This window comes from Halichoerus grypus, chromosome X, assembly GCF_964656455.1.
Source record: "Halichoerus grypus chromosome X, mHalGry1.hap1.1, whole genome shotgun sequence".
Taxonomy (NCBI): Eukaryota; Metazoa; Chordata; class Mammalia; order Carnivora; family Phocidae; genus Halichoerus; species Halichoerus grypus.
This window is the reverse complement of record NC_135727.1, coordinates 18250368-18272396: the sequence shown is the minus strand read 5'-3', so window position 1 is coordinate 18272396 and position 22029 is coordinate 18250368. Positions and strand designations below refer to the sequence as shown.

The 22029-nt window shown below is 47.4% G+C and overlaps 1 protein-coding gene across 1 annotated transcript in view; it reads right to left on the bottom strand.

Moving 5' to 3' along the window:
* GPC4 (glypican 4) overlaps nt 1–21749 on the bottom strand; it is a 106058-nt gene extending 84309 nt beyond the window's left edge. Inside the window, exon 1 of the mRNA XM_036114381.2 lies at nt 21044–21749. Coding sequence (XP_035970274.1) covers nt 21044–21203 — 160 coding nt within the window. The 5' untranslated portion in view covers nt 21204–21749. The remainder of the gene's footprint in view (nt 1–21043) is intronic.
* Nucleotides 21750–22029: the final 280 nt, after the last annotated feature.

The following is a 22029-nucleotide window of genomic DNA, read 5'->3' as shown; positions in this document are numbered from 1 at the left end:
CAGAGAGGCGCACCCAAGCCAGCTTTCTCTTTAGAATCCGAGCTTCAAAAGTGTGCCTCCGGGGCGCCTGGGTGGCTCAGTTGGTTAAGCGACTGCCTTCGGCTCAGGTCATGATCCTGGAGTCCCTGGATCGAGTCCCGCATCGGGCTCCCTGCTCGGCAGGGAGTCTGCTTCGTCCTCTGACCCTATCCCCTCTCATGTGTTCTCTCTCTCTCATTCTCTCTCTCAAATAAATAAATAAAATCTTTAAAAAAAAAAAAAAAAAAAAGTGTGCCTCCAGCTTTCTCAAACAGCTCCTTGGCCTAGCTCTTCACCTCAAACTTTTTTTTTTTTTAATCTATCTTTTATGAAACAAGGTGTCTTCTGATGCAGGTTTAGCTGCAGGGCTGGACCCGGGGATAGGCTGCCTCCCCAGCCCCTCCCCAGCCCCATCTCCTTGGTCTGTTCCCTTGCCTCCTCTTATCCACCTGTTCTTCCTTCTTAATTAATTAGTACAGAGGAGAAATATGCTTATTAACTACACTAATGTCTAGCCTAAGATATAGGCCTATAGTGACACATCGCCTATCTGGAGCCTAAAAATAAGCCCCCAGAGGCTCTGGTCAGCCCAAGTCCAAGGGCTGGAGTCATAGGAGAGGCCCTTCCTCACAACCTATGTGCACTTAACTTGGCAGAGAGTTCTGATGAGCTTAATGCTCCAGTTTCTAAGACCACAAGGGAAGCAGCCAAGAAGGAGGGACAGAAGTGGCTGAAAGCAGGCACGCTGCTGACAGCAGTACAGAATGACAGCTGACGGCAAGGAAGGAGACAAAAACCATTCAGAAAGCTCAGTTACCCAGAACTGCTCATTTCAAGGTTTTATTGTATTCGAGGATACATATGCAATGAGGAAAGGGCTTTTCCTCCTATTCCTCTTATCTTTCCAGATCATCTCATCAGCTCTCAACGCCTTTGCAGTGAAACCCAGAATATCAGGGCTGGCCAGGATCTTAGTGACCAGCTAAGTTCAAAGCCCTCATTCTGAACACCAGGAACGGGGCCCTGACACGCTGACTTCCTGAATGCCCATCACCCAGCCATTCTGTGGCAGGGCAGGGAACAGCACCCAGGTCTCCTGGCTCCAGGCCCAAGGCTTTCTCCTCCCTGGCAGGGATATGCTTATGTGCTTATGTTATAGCTTGTGTCCACTTAACAGCAAAACAAGACAAGACAAAAATCAGCTTGCTTAGAGTGTAATGAATTCTGAAATTCATCATCAAACTGCAAAGACAGTAGCTTAGAACTTCTGCAAAGTTCAGTAAAAGGAATTAAAAGCGCTATATATGTTGTCAAGTTCCCAGACATCCCTCCCCAATCACATTTTTATTGTTGTTATTGCTATCAATTGCTTTCACTTATGAGACAGAGACATCTTTAGTATCAGGGCTCTAGAAGTTACAGTGAATTCCTACAACACCATGCAACAAGCCTCCCTTCAAGGACGGAAAGCTTTCTTGGCCTCAGCAGATGGCCCCCTTTCCACTCATTGTTACAACAGAGTTCTAGCACAAAAAGGCAAATGTGGACTGCTTTCGCTCCGTGCATTCACCCTACTGATCATTCCGTTTCTTCCCAAGAGGCCACTGGTAAGCCAGGACTGGGAGGGAGCAAGAAAAGGGGGTCTGGAAAAGAACTGCCTGGATCCCAGATCCTGTTAGTGATTATACACTAGTGTAGCTTCGGTGCTTTCTACTGGTTAGCTCTTTAACTCGGCTCGCACCCTACATCTTGCTCTTAATTATTAACAGGCTTTAATCTGTTAAATGTACTGTAGCCGACAATACCAAAAAAAAAAAAAAATTGTTCATGTACAGAGGAAGGACATGGGAATCAGAAAAATTCTACCTTTCTTCAAACCACCTGGAATATTATTGTATCATTCTGTACTGTGCACATGAAACAAGACATAAATTGAACATAAATGGCTCAGGAAAGGCGGGGGATGGGGGTGGGGGAGTCTGGCACAGGAGGGAAGATTTAAAGGGATACCTACATCGTTATAATTCTCATGACATCAAGTCCCATGAACCCTAGACGTGACAATCTCAGGAGGCTACCAACAACCAAAGGTTACAGGAAGTGGTGAGTGCTTTCGCTTACAACAAAGAAGCAGTAACTCATCCAGGAGCCATTCATTTGCCAATCTGCTATCCCCAGTAGCTAGTCTCAACTAAAGAAAGCCAAGCTAAAGCCAAGTCAGGGATACTGGGAGATAGCCCTGAACACTGGGGTTCCTGGGACCAAGTGGGACACCGTGCTGGCCTGGACCCTCAAAGGGACAGCTCCTCCTGATAAGGATACCGAGGTTGTGAATGATTTATCACTCCTGTTGATTTATCACTCCTGTGCATTACAGGAAATTCATCCACCCAGTCGCCTCTCCTGGGTCCTCACTGTTTCCATAGAGGGCACCCCAGTAAAAGGCAGAAAAGCCAGAAATGGTCCTAAAAAGCGTACAGCTGTCTTCCAACTGCAGGCCTTATTGGCAAACTCCTCTTTCAAGGCCCCATTGAGGGAAAAGAGCACAATAATCACCCGCCATTTGTCAGACAGCCCCAAAAGCAGCAGCTACCCTCGGTCCTCTCCCCCTGCTCCCCCCCACCCCCGCATGCCCCTCCTCCACCACCCCGCCCTTTAAAAGCACCTCTTTCACCAGCCACCTGTCAAAATAAAGCAAGCGACGGATCTTTCAAAAACTAACACTGGAAAGAAGCCGTTGGACGATTTCTTTCCAGGACCTGTTGAAAGATAAAAGACGAAGCAGACAATTTAAAAGGCGAGACTGTACCCTCCCGATCACAAAGCTGCAAGCAGACAAACCGTGGAAGCCAATGACACAGGAAACGCCCTTTGGCCAGAGGCAGACATGAGGCATAGCAAAGTCATTTTCCATAAAGAAGAAGAAGCTGAATTAAGCCATTTCACAACTAATAGTCATAAAATCTCTTCATTGTAAAAAAAGTGGGAGAGGAGGGAGAATGGAGGGTTATTACGAGCTCCTCCTTTTAGAAACAATGACACTGCTTTCTAGGAAGTTCTGTTTAGATGACAAATGTTTTAGGAAGGGTTTTGTTTGGGTTTTCTTCCCCTTTGTTTTGTTGTTTAAAGTGAGACACACAGACATGTGGGACATTCTGCTCCAATCAAAGGGCAGAAGAACCACAGAATAAAGGCCCTGCCCTTCAAGCAACTAATTTGTACTCACCTTCGGGTTGAATCTCCTCCCACCAGCCAACATTTTAGCTGTTTCTGGGAATACTGCTGAACGAGGTGTTTAGGAACCAAAGTAGGTGCAGGTTCCTGGCAAGAGCTCAGAGGGTGCATCTGGGAAATGCTAGGGAAAAAGTGAAATCTTAAGAGCTGACCAACAACCTGAGTTTAAGCCTCAGATTTCCTCCCCTTGCAGACCTGGAAAGCAGCGGCCTGGCGTGCGCTGCCCTTCAGCTAGGCTTTAGGCACGAGGGGAAGCTGCATGCTCTTACACCTTCTGAAAGTTTAAAAAAAATAAACAAGAAACTCATCATAAAATTGAACTTAAGGAAGTTATGCAACAGAAGCCATACATGGAGGAATGAAGATCATCACTGTTGTGTTCAATATAAAACCAAACACACACAAACATGAACACCTACAAACCACCAGAAATAATCTCAACGTCCATAGGGGGAGCCCAAAAGAGAGGATGGGACATTGACTTTGGGGAATATTATGCAGCCATTTGAACTGTAACTGTACAGAGCTGTGTGTAACAACGGGGGCATTTTTCATGTTACGTTAAAAAGAAGAAATCTGGGACGCCTGGGTGGCTCAGTCATTAAGCGTCTGCCTTCGGCTCAGGTCGCGGTCCTGGGGTCCTGGGATCGAGCCCCGCATCAGGCTCCCTGCTCGGCGGGAAGCCTGCTTCTCCCTCTCCCACTCCCCCTGCTTGTGTGCCCTCTCTGGCTGTGCCTCTCTCTCTGTCAAATAAATAAATAAAATCTTAAAAAAAAAAAAAAAAAAAAGAAGGAATCTACCAAGCAGTATGTACTACACTTTAAACCAAGTGCAAACAAATACACATGCGTAGGGAGGGAACAGACCGCGTAGGAAGGGAACAGACCGCGTAGGAAGGGAACAGACCACGATATGCAAAGGATCTAGAAGTTACTCCTTGTTATTGTTGTCATACCATCTTCTCAATTGGAGAAAATTTAACCTACCATAAACCATAATCTCTGGAGGTCAAATGACACTACAATAACTCAGTGCCAGGTTCAAAGTCCCAAGAGCAGAGTTAGGGCAAGGAGAAGAAAAAATGGCCAAAGGAGCAGAGGAAGTACTGTCCACATCCCCCAAACGGCTTGAATTCCTAGATCTCAAGTGGCTTAGCCCGCGGGGTCACTTTTCCCCTAGTGTGCGACTCTGGTTTTCTGGTCATTCCAGGCGGCTGTGTTTGCGGTTATTGTAGGGTTATTAGCTACTTAGCAGGAGAGCTTGGACTCAGAGACCAAGAGATATGAATTCATACACAAAAAGAAAGCAGTTACCAATAAAGATAAGAAGAGTTTGATTCTTTAGACTGAAGACAATACCGTGGACCCAAAAGCCTGACCGGACTTCTCAAGTGTCATTTCTTTGGGCTCTTATGGCAGATAGGTACAAGAAACGAATTCCCTGATGACACGGATTATTACACTGTTTACTGTTGGACCTAAGGATCTCTGCAACAAATGCTTTCTAGATTTAGCAAAAAGGAGGAAATGTCTCGCCTAAGGAGCTGTTAAGGTTTCTTTTGATCAGATAAACAGAAAATGCAGAACCAGCTTAGCGTCCTGTTTTACCTCCGCTAACTGCAAAGCCTACTGGTCAAGTGCAGATGGCTCATTCACTGTAATGATAGCCTTGCTTTTCAAGTTCTTTATTCCACCTTCCTTCCATGCGTCTTTTTCTTTTCTGTTTATATAAAATAGGTTCATCTACATAATGCATTCAAAAAAGAGCCATAGTGAGTGCTCGGTGAATGAATGCTATCTACGGTTACTAAGATAATAATTAACACCTATCTCTGTGATTGTAGGAATCTTGTTGAATATGGACTAAATAATTTTAAGTAGGTAGGGTTTATATTACAATTAAAAATTTAAAAACCTTGGAAGAAAATGACATGACTTCCTAAAGTGGCAGGTCCTGCAAGGTTTTTAAATATTAAGGACATACGGTTGAAGGATGGGTCACTAGTTCCTTTTAAACCTGCACCCTTGAGAGCACCTGGGTGGCTCAGTGGGTTAAGCACCTGCCTTCAGCTCGGGTCATGATCCCGGGGTCCTGGGATGGAGCCCCACGTCAGGCTCCCTGCTCAGCGGGGAGCCTGCTTCTCCCTCTGCCTCCCCCCCCACGTTCGTGTGCACTCTCTCTCTAAATTAAATAAACCTCCAAAAAAATAAAAAAATAAAAACTGCACCCTTGATGTTTAAGGACCAACAGATTTCCATTAGTAAAGCAATTCAAAGGCTGATGAAATCATGCCAGTCTCTTCTTGGTCGTTTTTGTTAAATGGGGAAAAAATGATCAATATTGACTGATTAAACAAAACAAATATGAGGAGAGAAAGAGAAGAGAGATGAGAAAGGCCCAGTCGGGGTTACAATAAATTGTTTAAAAAGGAACACGAGCACCGAGTCAAAGCCTCAGTGGACAAAATTCAATACAACTAAAAAACACACTTATGTGGAATTTGAAGAAATTTCCAACATTTTACATTTATCTGGAGTAAAATGCCTTGCTATTCCTCCTTATTTAAATTGATCAAAATTTCCCTTCATTTCAAAGAATGATAATCACAATCGAAATACTTGAAGTACATTTTAATGGTCCCTTGGAAACTGTCTGCAGTTGGGGGTTATACTTTCTTCCACAAGAGCACTACTAAATACACAACACTCTATAAATTTAAGGTTTGACATAACTCTCTGATCACACATCTAGTAACTGTTGCAAATGGTGAAAAATGCCTTTACGACCAATTTCTGTTAGGAAAAATACTTAAAACTTGAGGCAATTTCTATTTGGCGAAACGTAGGATCTAAATCTACATTTCTTAAATGTCACCCCAGGAAGACACAAAGCATTGGCATAACGCTCAAGCATACAGCACAGATTCAAAGACATTTCTGAAATTAATAACTATGCCAAATGCAGTCATTTCCCTTTATTCTTAGTGATCAGCTTGCATTCCTCTCACATTAAAAACACATCTCAATTTTGGGGGCTGTTTTCCCTTTCTGCAAAATACGATATAACAGCTGCTGGAACTTCAAGAAGGAAAACAAATACTCTATCCTAACAGCAGAGGTGCCACTAGTCTCTCGAGAGGGTCACTTAGTGTTTGAAAGTGACACGAGAGACTAGTGTAATTCAGCCTTCTATAAATTTGACTAATTAAAGGGAATATGGGCTGAATTATACAATATTTTACAATATCTCTACACCTATACAATATCTCTGCAAAGAAATGCACACTTGTCACTTTCAAACACTAAGTGACCCTCCCCCAGAAGTATGGGTAACTGAAGCAACTTAGAGACCTACTTTAATAAGTAGAGATACATTGATAGACCTCCTTTAATAAGTAGAGATACACTGATAACTAACACAATGGTTTCAATCAAAACCAGTTGTTTCTAAGGTGTTTGGAAATACTCTCTTCCCCTCTCTAGGTGTTAAACAACCCCTAATACTTTATTTAGGCCATTCATGTGCAAACCCTTTTATTATAGACCCAGCTAAGATAAACAAGCTCAGCCTCAGCCTCCACTATCCCAGAATCTCATGGTGTGTTTACTTCATTCTTAAGCTTAGAAGCAACCAAGAAAATCTCAGGGCTCCAAGGGAAACACTAAGAGGTTATTGGTGAAAACAGTACATGTTGTGTCTGCTTTAAAAATAAAAGCAGAGACAATCACTCCTCCCTAAACTTAAAGCTATGTTTAGACAGCTAAGGACTGATTCACCCTATCATGAACTCATACATCTTAGCCCATACCAGGAGTACTTCACAGCACATAGACCATTCTATCGATAACCCAAGAAACAAAATGTTTATTTTTATCCTTAATCGGGCAACTTATCCTTATAATGATAGCAAGCCATAGTATTTTAAATAGGGCACATGTCATAATCTTTATGTTTAAATTCATATTTAAAATAAGGCAACTTTATTTTTTTGACATCTTTTTTTTTTAAGTAAGCTCTATGCCCAACATGGGGCTCAAACTCACAACCTGGACATCAAGAGTCACATGCTCTACTGACTGAGCCAGCCAGGCGCCCCTATCCTCATTTTAAAGAATTATTTTCTCTGTCAAATAAATAAATAAAATCTTTAAAAAATAAAAATAAAAATAAATAAATAAATAGATAGATAATTATTTTCTCGGGGCGCCTGGGTGGCTCAGTCGTTAAGCGTCTGCCTTCGGCTCAGGTCGCGGTCCCAGGGTCCTGGGATCGAGCCCCACATCAGGCTCCCTGCTCCGCGGGAAGTCTGCTTCTCCCTCTCCCTCTCCCCCTGCTTGTGTTCCCTCTCTCGCTGTCTCTCTCTGTCAAATAAATAAAATCTTTAAAAAAAAACAAATTTAATTTAAAAAAATTAAAAAACAAATAAAAATTTATTTTCTCTGGGGTGCCTGGGTGGCTCAGTCGGTTAAGCGTCTGCCTTCCTCTCGGGTCATCAACCCAGGGACCTGGGATCGAGCCCCGCGTCATTGGGGAGCCTGCTTCTCCCTCTGCCTGCCACTCCCCTGGCTTGTGCGCTCTGTCAAATGAATAATATCTTTTAAAAAATAAAAATTATTTTCTCCCTTTGCTGTTCAGCCTGTGTGCTTTCCATTAATTAATTAATATTAAAAATAAAAACTTTCAGGGGCACCTGGCTGGCTCAATTCGTAAAGCATGCAAACCCTCGATCATAGGATCGTGAGTTCAAGCCCTGCATTGGGCGTACAGCCTACTTGAAAAAATTTAAAAAAAATAAATTAAATAGGGCAACTTTAATCTCCATGTCCAAACAAGACTTGGCCCTTGCATATAAACATATAGCCCCAATTTACTACAGTGCAGTCAGTTCTGTATCACTGCCTTGCAGATTGCCCTTCAAAACTGGACGGGTCTGAATTAGAAGATGGCTAGAAACACTGGCTTGTCACCAGGAAACACTGAGAATACTGGGATTTCAAGACTCCTCATGGCTCTCTGGGTAAACCTGCCAGGTCAAGCCCATATACACTCCAAGCCTCAGTTCCTCCTTAGGGCTTTAAGTTTCTGAACAAACAAAAATAGGGTCCTATTTACAGTTTTAATCTAAAATTCTGAAAAATATCACAGGGCAACTGGCTGACTCAGTGGGTAGACCATGTGGCGCTTTTTTTTTTTTTTTTTGACCATGAGCTTCTTGATCTCAGGGCTGTGAGTTCAAGCCCCACGTTGGGCATAGAGATTACTTATAAAAGAAACTTCTGAAAAATATCCATCATATTTCGATTTTAAAAACAAGTAATCTGAGAGGCGCCTGGTTGGCTCAGTTGGTTAAGCATCCGACTCTTGATCTCAGCTCAGGTCTTGATCTCAGGGTCGTGAGTTCAAGCCCCGCGTTGGGCTCCACACTGGGTGTGGAGCCTACTTAAAAAACAAATAAATAATCTGAAAACCCATCTTTCTTGAAATGGAGAAAGCCCTGTTCTCAGAGCTGAGGTGCATGGCAGGGATGCTCCTTCCTCAAATTTACTGCTGGGGCTGTATTTGCTTACAATCCTATCTCCCTGGACACTTGCTTCCCAAGCCAGCTCCTTCCTCCCCACTGGGCAACCTCTGCATACTTGGTCACCATTAATACAGGCTTGGGGAGGGCGCATCTGGTCCATACTTTGCCAAACCAGAGTTCTCTAACAATCACTGCTGGACCAGAGGGCTTCATTTGGAGCCACTCATTCAAAAAAACCTATTATTTCTTCAGTCTCTGTGGGCATAAAAGTGGACGCCAAACTTCCCCCAGAAACCTGAAGGCTTTAGTACTCCCAGTACTGGGTGGTTCCTCTGCAGACCACTCCGAAAACAGAAAAAAAGGACGTAAGAGTTCCCTTTGCATTTTGGGGTGCCCATGTAATCCCAATCCCTAAAATGATGGCTGAGATTTATTACCAGAGAAGAGTGCTCCATGTAAGCCTCACTAACTTAGACCATCTCCCCTGCACTGCTCCACCAAGTACTCCAGAATTCTCCTCGGGACCCAATGACAGAAACAAGACCCTGGCCATATCTAGCAGGGCCCTCGTGACGGTGTCCAAAAGCACTACTCCTGGGAGATGAGAAGAGCCCTACAGGGATAAATGCTGAAGAAAACTATGCTTCACCCTGATCATCATTCCCAAGACCAAGGGCTTCTCCTTGGAAATAGTTACCACAACTGTAATTGCAAAGAATAAAGCACAGAGGGAGAGGGACAAAGCGTGTTCGGGGGGGGGTTCAGCTTTACACAGAGGTCAGGAAAGGCTTCTCAGTTGAGGGAATAGGTAAGCAAAGCCCCAAAACATTTGAGGGAGTGAGCCATGCTGCTATCTGGGAGCAGTGTTCTAGGTGCCGAGGATAAGGGCAAAGGAACAGAGAGACGAGCATGTTGGGGGGGGGGGGGCTGGGGGGAGTTGGGGGGAATGACAGAAGAGAAGAGAGTGTGGGCTGGCATGGGAGGGGGCCATGGGCAGACCCCATAAGGCCTCATAAGCTTTGGCTGTCACTCCGGATGGCAAGGGGAGCCCCTGGAGGGTTCTGAGCAGAGAAATGACATGGTCTGAATCAGGGTTCACAGAAAAGGATAGCACTGGCTGATGTGCTGAGACAGACTGGGCAGGGGAAGAGGGGATGGGAAAGGAGGCCAGGACAGTAGGCGCCCAGGCGGTAAGAGAAGGACAGGTTCTGGATACATCCTGAAAGCAGTGCCCAAACGTAGAGCTTATGGAAGAGCGTTTCCACAGAAGCCACTTTCCACCCCGTCTCCTGACTCTGTTCAGATCACAGGAACACAGTCCCTTATTTTGGAAGGCTGTGACTTCCTCATTTGCCCTCCAACTGGAGAGATACAAGGCCATCTTCTAAGATTGCCACACTGCTTAATGATCAATCAGCAGAGCCTTCTTCCAAGAGTGCCTAGGCCCATCGGACCTGAAGGGGCAGGAAAAAGAAAAAATTAGTTCCAAACTGGGGGAAAAAACGAGGCAGAACAGTAACCAAGCAGCCAACCGGGGGCCTTCGGTTCAAATTCAGTCTAAAGCGAGCCCCCTGCACTCCTCTCCTTAAAAAAAAAAAAAAAGAAAAAATTCTTCCCATCAACACAAAACACCATTCCTCCTCAGAGCCTCCAACATCCTAGGCCAGGGAGTGATTTTGCAGCATGGTTTCCCAAAGCACAACCCAAAGTTGTCTTGTTTTGCAATTTAGAATCTTAGCATGGGGAAATATTCTATAATTAAGGCAATTTTAACAATAGCAGATAATAATTTGACTATAAATTGTAAGGAATGTAATGACTGCTTATTCTGGCACCAAAGAAGCAGGACTTTCTGTGAAGTGACTGCCAAGAAAAATGATACTCCCACTCAGACTGGACCATTGCAAGTAGTAACTGTTACCCACACGCTTTACACTGCAGTCTGCAAGGACTTGGTGCTTTGTTTTCGTCTCTAACCAAACACCAGGCTGAAAACGCAAATGGAGACAAACTCTGTGGTAGGATAGAAACAATAACTGGAGAGTAAAAAAAAAAAAAAAAAGTCCTGTGGCTTAGGGCTCGCTGGGATGCCCACGTCAAGGCTTTGGAGAATGAAGGAAAGTTCTGAAGTCCAAAAGCCACCACTTTCCAGTCTAGCCCAGAAGCCCCACACAGAAGAATGAAGCCAGGCTTAAAGAGGCTTGCGAAAGCCAACGGACAGAGTAGCTGGGAGAAGAAAGGACTAGAATGAAAAGGATGGCTGGGATGAAGTGAGGCCAGGTGACCTTGAGGTAGACGAGACAAAAACACCAAGCCGGCCCGGGACCTGCCCCCAGCTTCATTCTGGCTGGAAGCGAGGAACAGGAGCAAAACCAGCCTCCCTTTTCTAAAAGCACATTTGCAGGTACAGCGGAGTTCCTCTTAACGTCTGGAACAGACAGCACAAGAAGCAACCATTTGTCCACCAGGATTAAAGCAAACCACATGAAGTACTCCACTCCCACCTCCAAGCAAGAAGTAATGCTCCGTTGTAGGTTTGAAAAGAGGATTCTGCCTTTTGCCCTATCTTATTTAGGCGTCGAGAACTGAATGCAGAAATTTTCAAACAAATAGCTTCACATGAGTTCACTGAAAAGGGACAAATAGAAATATTCAAAATACACAAGAGTCAAAAAGCACGCTCAAACTTATCTTCGAACCACCAACATGGCTCGAACACCTGCAGTGCGACAGAAGCTGGAGATATGTGGCCTCAGATCAGGCACGATGGGGCAAAGAAGGGCTTCTTTTTTTTAAGGTTCAAATAAGGCACATGGTCAAAGACAAGGACTATGCAATGTGTGTACTCCTTAACTTCTAATGCTTCTTTAATTATCATTATCCATTTACTGAGCTTGGTAAATGTTTAAGAGGGAAATCAATATTCAAATATTTAAACCTGTCCCCTCTAACCAAAACCCAGCTCTTGCCTCTTGTGACTTCAGGTCAGAATGCCTGTGTCCCAAGCAGAGCATGGCAGGCAGTAACATTATTAAGGAACCAAATGGAACTCGGATGTCCCAGAGGACTTAGAAGAGAAGGTGTGCAGGAGCGAGATCACCAACCAAAAGCTCTGAAGTGAATAAGCCACTGAATTAATAATATACAGCCTTTAGTTGTTGTTTTTTTTTTTTTTTTTTTAAGAAAAGGACAAAGTGACACACAGAATTTGACTCCTTATCGATCCAGCACTGGTAAACGAGGTGCCCTGCCCTAAGGGTGAATGTGTAAGTGAACTGAACCTTCCTCCCTTTCAAAAGCAAGTTTGGATTTCAAACAGGTCTACTCTTTCTAAAGTCTACGCTCTATCTATTTAATGATACCAAACACTATTATTTAATACTGCCCTGAAACATTCTAGTGCCCTCAGGGATTAGGGAGCTGCCTCTGAGCATTCGCCCCATCCTAGAGGGGCTCAAGGAACTGAAAGGTGCTGCCAAGATCAGCAAGTCCTGGGTCCACCGGCTCAGCTCCTGGCCACCCTCACCCCCACCCTGTTTCACTCTCACTTTTCCCAGATGTCAAGTCTTGCCTGCGTCTAAAACCATCCCCCCCGGGACCCCTCCATTCCCCAACCAGCACTACTGGCCACTTCTCATCGGCCAGGAACTGGGAAGCCGGATAACCGTTCTATCTTCTTACCGCCCACCGGATTTGAACACAAGCACCTCAAAAGCTTGACTCATTTTAAACCTCTTTGAATCCCGAGCACCTAGCATTTTGCTCTTGATAGAAGAGCTATTCAGTCATTGATTGCTGATGATAAATTCCCAAAGGCCTTGTCTCCAAGTAGAATGCACGGGCTTTATGACAGCTGTTTCCATCATGCAGCTTTTCTGCTTACTTCCACATTCCCAGCTGTGTTCTGGAGGGCTGTGCCGGCCAGAAGCCTAGGGATTTACTGTACTTCTATTTCTTGATAAGATACTTGAAGAGAATAAACACATGGCAAAGAGGACATTAAAGTAAGGGATAAAGAGATCTTTTTTATTTTACCAATAAGGAGAAAGGGAAGAAATATCACCTAGCACACTGACACTTAATAAAGGACAAGCAAGACTGGATTCCTTTCTAATTCTCTCCAAAGTACTCTCAATGGCCTGGGCTTGCTTCTCTACCCGCAGTAAAGCACCACAGGCTACAGGTCACTTGCACCTTGATGAAAAAATATTTTTCTCCAAGTTCAGCAGACCCTCCTCTTAAATCCAAGTTAGCCAAAATTACAATGAGCATGCACTGCGTGCAAATTAAAGCTCTCCTCTAAGACAATACTTTCTGAGGAATTTCATCGGAAAATTTTGAATCATAGAATCTCAGAGATGGAAGGGACTGGGACATAATCTAGGGCAGTGGTTCTCAACCATGGCTGCTCACTGGGACCAGTGGGGAGCTTTCAAAAATCATCATGACCGGTATGCCTGGGTGGCTCAGTCGTTAAGCATCTGCCTTGGGCTCAGGTCATGATCCCAGGGTCCTGGGATCGAGCCCCGCATCGGGCTCCCTGCTCCGCGGGAAGCCTGCTTCTCCCTCTGCCTGCCGCAGCCCCTGCTTGAGCTCTCTCTCTTTCGGACAAATAAATAAATGAAATCTTTAAAAAAAATGATCATGACCTAGCCCCACTGCCAGAAAGTGTGATTTAATTGGTCTGGGGTGGTGCCCATGCGTTAGATTTTAAAAGCTCTCCAGGTGATTCTAAGGTGTAGCCAGAGTCAACAATCCCTGATCTAATACAGCATTCTAACACCCCTGCTCCCATTTTTCAGACAAAGGAGAAAGAACCCAAGCAAAGGTAGGAGACAACGAATCAGTCAGGGCTAAGCTAGACTGCCCCTTCCAGGAAACCACGTCCTCTCCATGTAAAAACTACTCCATCCAGGGGCGCCTGGGTGGCTCAGTTGTTAAGCGTCTGCCTTCGGCTCAGGTCATGATCCCAGGGTCCTGGGATGGAGCCCCGCATCGGGCTCCCTGCTCAGCGGGAAGCCTGCTTCTCCCTCTCCCACTCCCCCTGCTTGTGTTCCCTCTCTCACTGTGTCTCTGTCAAATAAATAAATAAAATCTTTAAAAACAAAAACAAAAACTACTCCATCAAGGACAGTGGGGTTTCTCCCATTTTCTCTCCTCAGTAAACCAACATCCCCCACCTACCCCAAAGGAAATGCATTTTCTGAATATTCTTTGCCTTGGAATCCCATTGCATAATTCGCGAAAACCTATATGGCTGCCTGTTTCCCTGCATCCACTTCTCTTCTCTCCAAGAACTCAAGAGAGGTTCGTCAGGCATGGTTTTCCCTTAAAGAAGCCATCCTGCTTTTCCTCCTGGACTCACTTAGCCCACCCTTCTCCCCATTATCCTCACATGGGCCTTCTTTCAAATCACTTGCAAGGTGCACCTCCAATTCCTTCGGCTCGCTCGCTTTCTAGTCTGTAGCTGCCCTGCTGTCCCTCGTGGCCTTCCCCCTCTCCTCCTGGCCGAAGCTCTTTCCATTTTGTGAAAGATTCCTTTTCCCCTGAAGCAGCAGCCTCTTTTACTCTACCAGTTAGTCATGCCGGCTTCTTTTTTTCTTCCCCCAAGCAGCTGGTCTTTTTGATGTCTGGCACACATTTATCTGGGCTTCCAATAAGATGTTTTTACATAGTTTCCAGGCTTCCTGGAGGTTATTGACTTTTTTGGGGGGGGGGTAACTCTTCCATTCAATTTTTTTCCTAATTTCTAACATTTGTTAGAGTTTCTTTTTCAAAAGTTGAATACCTGGCTGATGGATCGCTTTGATTTTTCTCTCCCACCAGATTGCTGAATTAAATGCATCAGAACTTAAATATAACATTTCAAATTACCTCCAGGATGGAATCGCTTCATGAATTTTCTGCACTTTCATGTTCTCTGTAGTAAGCAACAGATGCTTCGCCAAGTGGAATTGAAAATGCTAGTTCTTACCTGTGCGTGCTTTAGTGGGTCTGCTTATATAAAATATTCTGATATCCTTAAGCCTGTGTTCTTCTGCTTGGTAAAGACAACAAACTTCAGGTTTTATTTTGTAAAAGGTGACCAATGTGCATCGAACAGCTCCACATGCCAAATCTGATGTGCTAAATTACTCCTCTGAATTTGCTCCAAATTACCTAACACGGAAGTCTCAGTTATCTATTCCTTAAAGAAGTAAATCTCAGAGCGAGAAGAAAAACAATTCTGAATCTTGCTGAAAAATTCCTATAGCACTTGGTTATTAATGAAGTGGTTAAGACGAGTACTCCACCGCCCCCCAAAAATGGAATAAAAACATTTATTATATGCTATATCGATGTATCACGGAGATTTACTCTAAATTTATTTCACTTCAGAATGCTTAGCTCCAAAGGATTCCCAGGAGTGCATGAGACCATGGGATGACAATCTATCATCAAGGCAGCATAAACCCCATTATGGCACTGGGATCCTGGCAGAGAATGCGAAAGAATTGTCTATGTCATCCCCCAGCCCCCACCCCGCGCACATTTACCGAAGATTGCCTTGAGCTATTGCACTTAGTACTCAAAACACCAGGAGCTGGACCTCTGTCCTCGAGTTGCTCACAGTTGAGAAGGCACATAGGTGCCTGCACGCACAATTAACTATAACACGAGACAGTTATGTGCAAAGACCATCGATCTGATTCAAGCAAAGAATGAGGAGGAAGAGGGCACATAACTCTGGGAAGTTTAGAGGTGACTTAATGAAAGTATCATTGGTGATACCTGAAGCCACTGAAGCTCGAAGCAGAGCCAAGGAAGGACTCCGTTCGAAGCACGGCATGAAGGAAAGGAAGCTGGGCCGGTCAGCATGGAATGAGAGGCTAACAAGCCAAGAGGAAGGCAGACCAGTTAAGAACTGCATACTTCTGTTGAGTCACTATATTGTGTACATGAAACGAACAGAACACTGCACGTTCGCTCTACTGGAATTAAAATAAAAATTTTTAAAAGAGAACTGCATACTTAAAACAGCCTCCTGACAGCCCTCACTGACCCTTAACTCCCAGGGACACCGGCTCTCTTCCTAAAACAGTTTGACTAATGACACTCCCCTCCTCAGAAACCATCACCAGCTCCCCAGGGCCCAAGAAATACAATTTATATTCCTTCTACTGGTAACACTAGGTTGTCTGTGTCTGGGTATTAACACCTTGCCTGCAAAGGACAGGACTGGATCCTCTCTCTACCACACCATCAGAACAGGGCTGGGATGGTCTTTTGCTGGTTGATGGTCCTCTCGTAGCTTCTATTTCTAAAGCCAGCCGTCCATGGGTGTTGGGAAGGTACTCTGTCTTATGACCTGTACAACAATGCATAGACTGTTCTTCTGGGTCAAGGAAGACCTGGGTTCTGGTCCCACTTCTACCATTCACTAGCTGTGAGCCTGTGAATCTACTTCCAAATCCCTTTGAATCTCAGTTTCCTTGTCTCATAAAATGGGGAAGATGATGAAGATAATAATACTTCTGACTTCGTGTGGTTGTTGTGGATTTTAACTGAGAGAATATGTAAAGCCCTTAGCTCAGGACCAGGTCCAGAGAAAGCAACCAATAGCTACAAACTCTTTCCCTGGGGCCAAAATGCATTTGTTGTGAACATATGCGGGAACAATGTCAGTGCTAAAACAGTTAATGTTACTGGGGAGCCAGAGACTCCCTTCCAACTGATTTAGATTAACACTGATGTTGTTTCCCTTGTCGAGACAACAAGAAACTTCCTTTTCATTCCTCAGTCTAGTCTCCAGCTAATCCTGAAATTGCATGCAACCCAATGTGAGTCAAATAAAAAAGGAAAATAGTAATTATGCTGAATCAAACATTTTATATTTGTATGTTCTAACTGGAGATTGAGCTGCATAAGCCAGAACTTTTATTAAGTTCTTTTTTGAGCATGTCCAGGAAGTAGTTCCAATACTACTTGGGACAATCTCTATACTGACAGGCCCTGTGGCTCAATCAGACCCTCTTTCTTATACAAAACCCAAGGAGCCAAACTGAGGATTCCAACAGAATACAAGATCACAAGTTCTCTGCAAAATCCAACCCACCTACTTAGAGTGGGAAAGAGGAAATGTAAATCTTGAGGACATATGCTGTGTCTTACATACAATAATCAACTCAGTATCAGAAAGGATGCCTACCTCTCCAACACACACATACTTTTTGCCACGTAATCCTAACATAGCTCGTCATTCCCAGAATCCTTTAAAGCATACATATGTGCATATGTGTGTATGTGTGCCTGCAAGTGCATTGCTCATGAACATGAATGGGAACAGGGGAAAAAAAAAAAAAAACCACTCCAAAATCACAACTATGACGAAGTTCTCCTTGGTATCCTTCAATGTCCCTACGAAAGAGACCTATGGCAGGCTTAAGAACATCCCTAACCAACTGCCTCACTCTTAAAGACAATTTCAGCAAAAGTTAGATTAGTAATAAACTCCCAATGGTTGAGGCTCCTGGCTGGCTTAGTCAGGAGAGCACCCGACTCTTGATCTCAGGGTCATGAGTTCAAGCCCCATGTTGGATGTAGAGATTACTTAAAAAACTTTTTAAAAAATCAAAAATAAAATTAAATGCCAATTGTTGCATCTCTCTAACCCTGTCTTTATGGAACGGAGGCACAATGAAAATGGTTAGATTTTCAAATTTCCTTAAATTGGGGCGCCTGGGTGGCTGAGTCGTTAAGCGTCTGCCTTCGGCTCACGTCATGATCCCAGGGTCCTGGGATTGAGTCCCTGCTCCGCGGGGAGCCTGCTTCTCCCTCTCCCACTCCCCCTGCTTGTGTTCCCTCTCTCGCTGTGTCACTCTCTGGCAAATAAATAAATAAAACCTTTAAAAACAAAAAATAAAAAAATAAATTTCCTTAAATTTACTAGTGAACTAGCATTACCGAGTTGATAATCTGGTCCCAAATCCCTTCTCCTTTGGAACCCTGTGGGCGCTCCTCCCTCCTCATCTGTACCACTGGGACGGTACTTCTCCCGTCCCACGTCGCATTCGGATTCCGTGTGCGCATGGCTTGTCTCCCTACTACCTGGGAAAGGTCCTGGCGGCAGAGGCCCCTCCAAACCTTCTTGCTGCCTCCACGATGCCCAGCACCGAATGCTGCACATAGTAGGTGCTCCAAAAAGATATGCCCGTTGAAAGCTGAACAAAAACCTTATCCTTGGTGGTAAAGATCCCTTTTGATCTACCCATTATTTGGTAAGTTCGGCGGTCAAGCAGATAGGCAATGGGGGACCTCGCCTGGGTCCCGAAGCCCTGTCAGCAAGATGTACTCCCTGACACCCTTGAGAGCACATCAAATTATCTTAATTATGATCTAAAAAGACTAAGCCTCCTTAAGAACACGGTATTCTTAAAGCCTGTTCAAAACTCTAGAAGGCAAGTACAAGGCCGTCGGGGAATAAAACCTTAAACTTGGGCTAAGCCTGGCTCTAGGCACGCAGGCGTTGTGACCCTTTGCCTGGCAAACAATCCTGGACTTTTTGCATATAAAAAATAAAATAAAATAGATCATCATCCCCCACCACACACACACACACACACACCCACCCACCCACCCACCCACCCACCCCCGGCCAGGGAAAGTGCCTGGCAATTCATTCAGACATGGCCTGTATACAAGTCACTATACGGACTATGCTCCCCCAAATGACCACAATTATCTGAGTGCAGCCCAGGGAAGACAAGGCTAATGTATGCATCTGGACAGGCCAGGGTGATGGTAAAGATTACCCCCTGTTTCTATACTGGCCGTCTAAAGGTATTTACTTGGGTCTGTCTGTGTTGTGACAGTGTCCTAGACTCAAATGAATGCCTCTAACACTCCACATTTTTGAGCCATTCAGTCATGCATTTTTGTTATTGTTGAAAGTGGTGCGAAATTGCACTGCATGAGCTAAAGTCCTTGGTGGTCTTCCAAGGATTCCAGCTAAAAAGGCACTTCCTTTGTTCCTCAGGAGAATGCAGTCCAGTAGGTCATTCAAAAGGGGAAATAAAAGCAGCAGCTCTGGGAGGGAAACGAAGGACAAGACAAAAAGAATAAAATGTTTTGGGTGTGAGCACATTAGCTTCCATTTCCTGCTGCTGGTCACTAATAACTCTCCTATCTTTGGGGGGGGGAATATCCAGAGAGACATATATGCAAAAAATATCGCTCAGGTGTTGGCTGGCGACCAGGGCAGTCAAAGGCAACACCTAGCGCAGCCCTTGAGCACCCTTCAAACTTCCTTTCTCCTGAGATGCTGCCTGGGGAAGAGTTCCTGCCATGAGGAGCCTGCACAGAGCCAAGCTGGAGAAAGTGGGGAGGGCAACTTCACACCGCACTCCTCCCCGAATGCCGCTGGTCCCTCTCAAAGGCACATAATGTTTGCAGGAGCAGAAGATGAAAACTTGTCACCTTCCCATTAAGCGCATCGCCGCATCTATGCCTTCAAAATGTGGGAATGACAACTGTAACCTTCACGCCAATCATCTCTGCTGGGCCCAGGCCCAAACCGTGCAGGGCACAAAGACCCCAGGGTCTGACCTGTGGAGCCCCCAAGCTTCAGTGGCTGCCGGTTCACTTCACTTTTTCTGGCGGGGCGGGAGGGAGAGGGGAAAGAAAGAGGGCTTTTCAGGGCTCCACAACCAATAAAATCGTGCCGCTGTGAGGACATACTCGAGTTCCCAAAAAGACAGGCAGCTCAAGGGCAAACAGTCTCTAATCAGTAGTGTGCCGAGTTACTTGATAACTGCCAAGGTGCAGTGGGCTCCCCGGCTGCTCCAGCAATTTCTTGAGTTCTATTTCTAGACGGATGCCGAATACACTGGGAAAGTGCCCAGCGACTTCCCTCAATTACCTTTGTAATTTATATGTAATTGATGACTGCACTTAATCTCCAAGGTTATTAATAGCCCTTCCAAAAAATGACCCCCGCGTCTTCCTAAGCCTCTGGAAGCGCCTGGTTAAAATTACAGTATTTCCTTTGCTGGCTGCCGGCCCCCTGCCCGCCCCACCCGGGTGACCAGCCCCGCGAGGCAAAGGCGCGCTCGCCTCACTTCCATGAAAGGTTCGGAATGGAGGCTTGGCCCCCGGGGGCTCGAACCGCTCTCTCTCCTCCGTTAGGTTACGCTGGCCGGCAGCCAGCTAGAGCCGTGGTTCTTTCCGAACCCTCAGGGCGAACGGGCTACCTGCGCCGCCGCTGGCCCCAGCGCGGCCCGCGGGGCTGCGCGCAACAGTTGCCCTCGGCGAATGAGAGACAGCGAGCCGGAGGGGACCGGCCACCGCCGCCGCCGGCCTCCCGAGGAAGGGCGAAGGGCGCCCGCCGAAAAGCCGCCTCCCCAGCGCCCCAAGAAGGGCTCTCACCAACACCCCACGCACCCCCCAGCGCCAAAATCCGGTGAACTTCTTCACAGGCTAAGGCTTCTCCATTTGCATAACCATCTCCAAACTGCGATTCAGGTTTCCTGTAGTCAGTCCTTTGAAAGGTTTGTAATTGAATGTGCAATTAACCCTGAAAATGAGGTGAGAAAAAAGAAAGCGGGGGGTGGGGGGTTGGGGGAGGTGGAAGTACCCTTCCCGTCCAGCACCTTCCGGAAAGCAGGAGAGTTCCCAAAAGTCAGGGTTTGGAGGGGTTGGAGAGTCGTTTGCTTTTTAAGGGCGACTTCTAAAGCCGCTGTAGCTACTGAAACTCCTAATCCGCGTCAGCGGTGGAAGAGAGGCGGGGAGAGGGTTTTTAAAGAACATCAATGAAACCTCCATTCGAGTTCCACGTTTGGCGTCCCCGGGAAGCCGGCAAGCTGTAGGCTGCCCCCCCCCCCGCACACACGCGCGCACACACACACACACACACCCCACCGGCGACCCTCACAACCTCCCGGCCTCTCGTCACCCACACAACAAAGCGGGGAGCCCAGTAAGGAGTTCAACCCGGAACAGGCGAGGGAGCCGGTGACACGCACTTTGCGGGCCAGAGTCCTCGGGGCTCCCCGGGACCGGGAAGACGCGGCGGGGCGGGAGCAGACGCGCGGTGGCACCCGGCCCGTCGGCGGCGCCCCTCCACTCGCAGTCCTGGGGGGCCGCGCTGCGCCGGGGCTCGCTCTCGCGCTCTCTCCCGCCTGCCCATGGCTCTCCCCCTGCCCCGGGCTACCTGCGGCCGCGCGGGGGGGCTCCGCGGCCCCTTCCCCGGGGTGCCTGCCTCCGCGCACGCCTCCCGGGGGCCCCCCCACCTACCGTTGATCTCGTGCGTGGGGGCATCGTTCTTGTTGAAGCCTTTGGACACGTAGAGCCGTCGCACTTCCGAGCAACTTTTCGACTTGGGCTCGGCAGCCAGCAGCGCGGCGCAGAGCACGGCCAGGGTGCAGAGAAGCGCGGGCAAGCCGAACCGGGCCATGGTGCGGGCCGGGGCCGACGCGCTCCCACCTCTGGGACCGGGGGAGAGTGGCGGGCGCGGGCCGAGGGGCGCGGGGCCGGGGGCTCGCGAGCGGAGCGGAGCGAGAGGGCGAGGGAGCTGGGGTAGGAGTTGGGAGACCAGCGCGAGGAGGAGACGCGGGGCGAAAAGTGGAGCTGGGCCTCGCGCGTCAGGCAACGGTCCCCGGTGCCAGGCGCCCAGCCGGGGGAGGAGGAGGAGGAGGGCGTGGAAGCGGTGCGCGGCCCACGGGAGCGGAGGCACGGGCCGGTGGGCTCCGGGCTGCGCGGGGCGGCGGACGGGGCGCGCCGGCCGGCAGCGGGACAGGGGCGCGGGGAAGGTGGCAGGCGCCGCCGGGGCCGCGGAGGGCGTGGGCGGCGGCGGGCGCTCGCTGCGCGCTGCTCGGGCTGCCCGGCGCCGGTCCGCTCTCGTGGCTCGGCTCGGCTCGGCTCACTCTGCCCTCGGCCGCGCGGCTGTGCCCTCCTCAGCTCCGCCGCTGATTGACTGGCCGGCGTGCGCGGCGACGCTCGGCAAACTTGGCCCAGCGGGCGGCACTCAGGGAGAGGGGGCGGGCGGCGGGCGGGGGGGGGGGGGCAGAGACGGGCGGGAGCACGCAGGGCCGGGACGGGAGAAAACCTGGAAGCGGGCTGGGATCCGGAGCGGCCAAATCCACTTCCTAGGGGGCCGCACCGGGCGCGCGGCGCTCCCTCGCGCGACACGCCCCGCGGGGCTCCTCCCTCCTCCCCTCCTCCCCTCCCCCGGGGAGGCGGGAGATGCCCGCCGCCCCCCACCCAGAAGAGGGAGGGCTAAC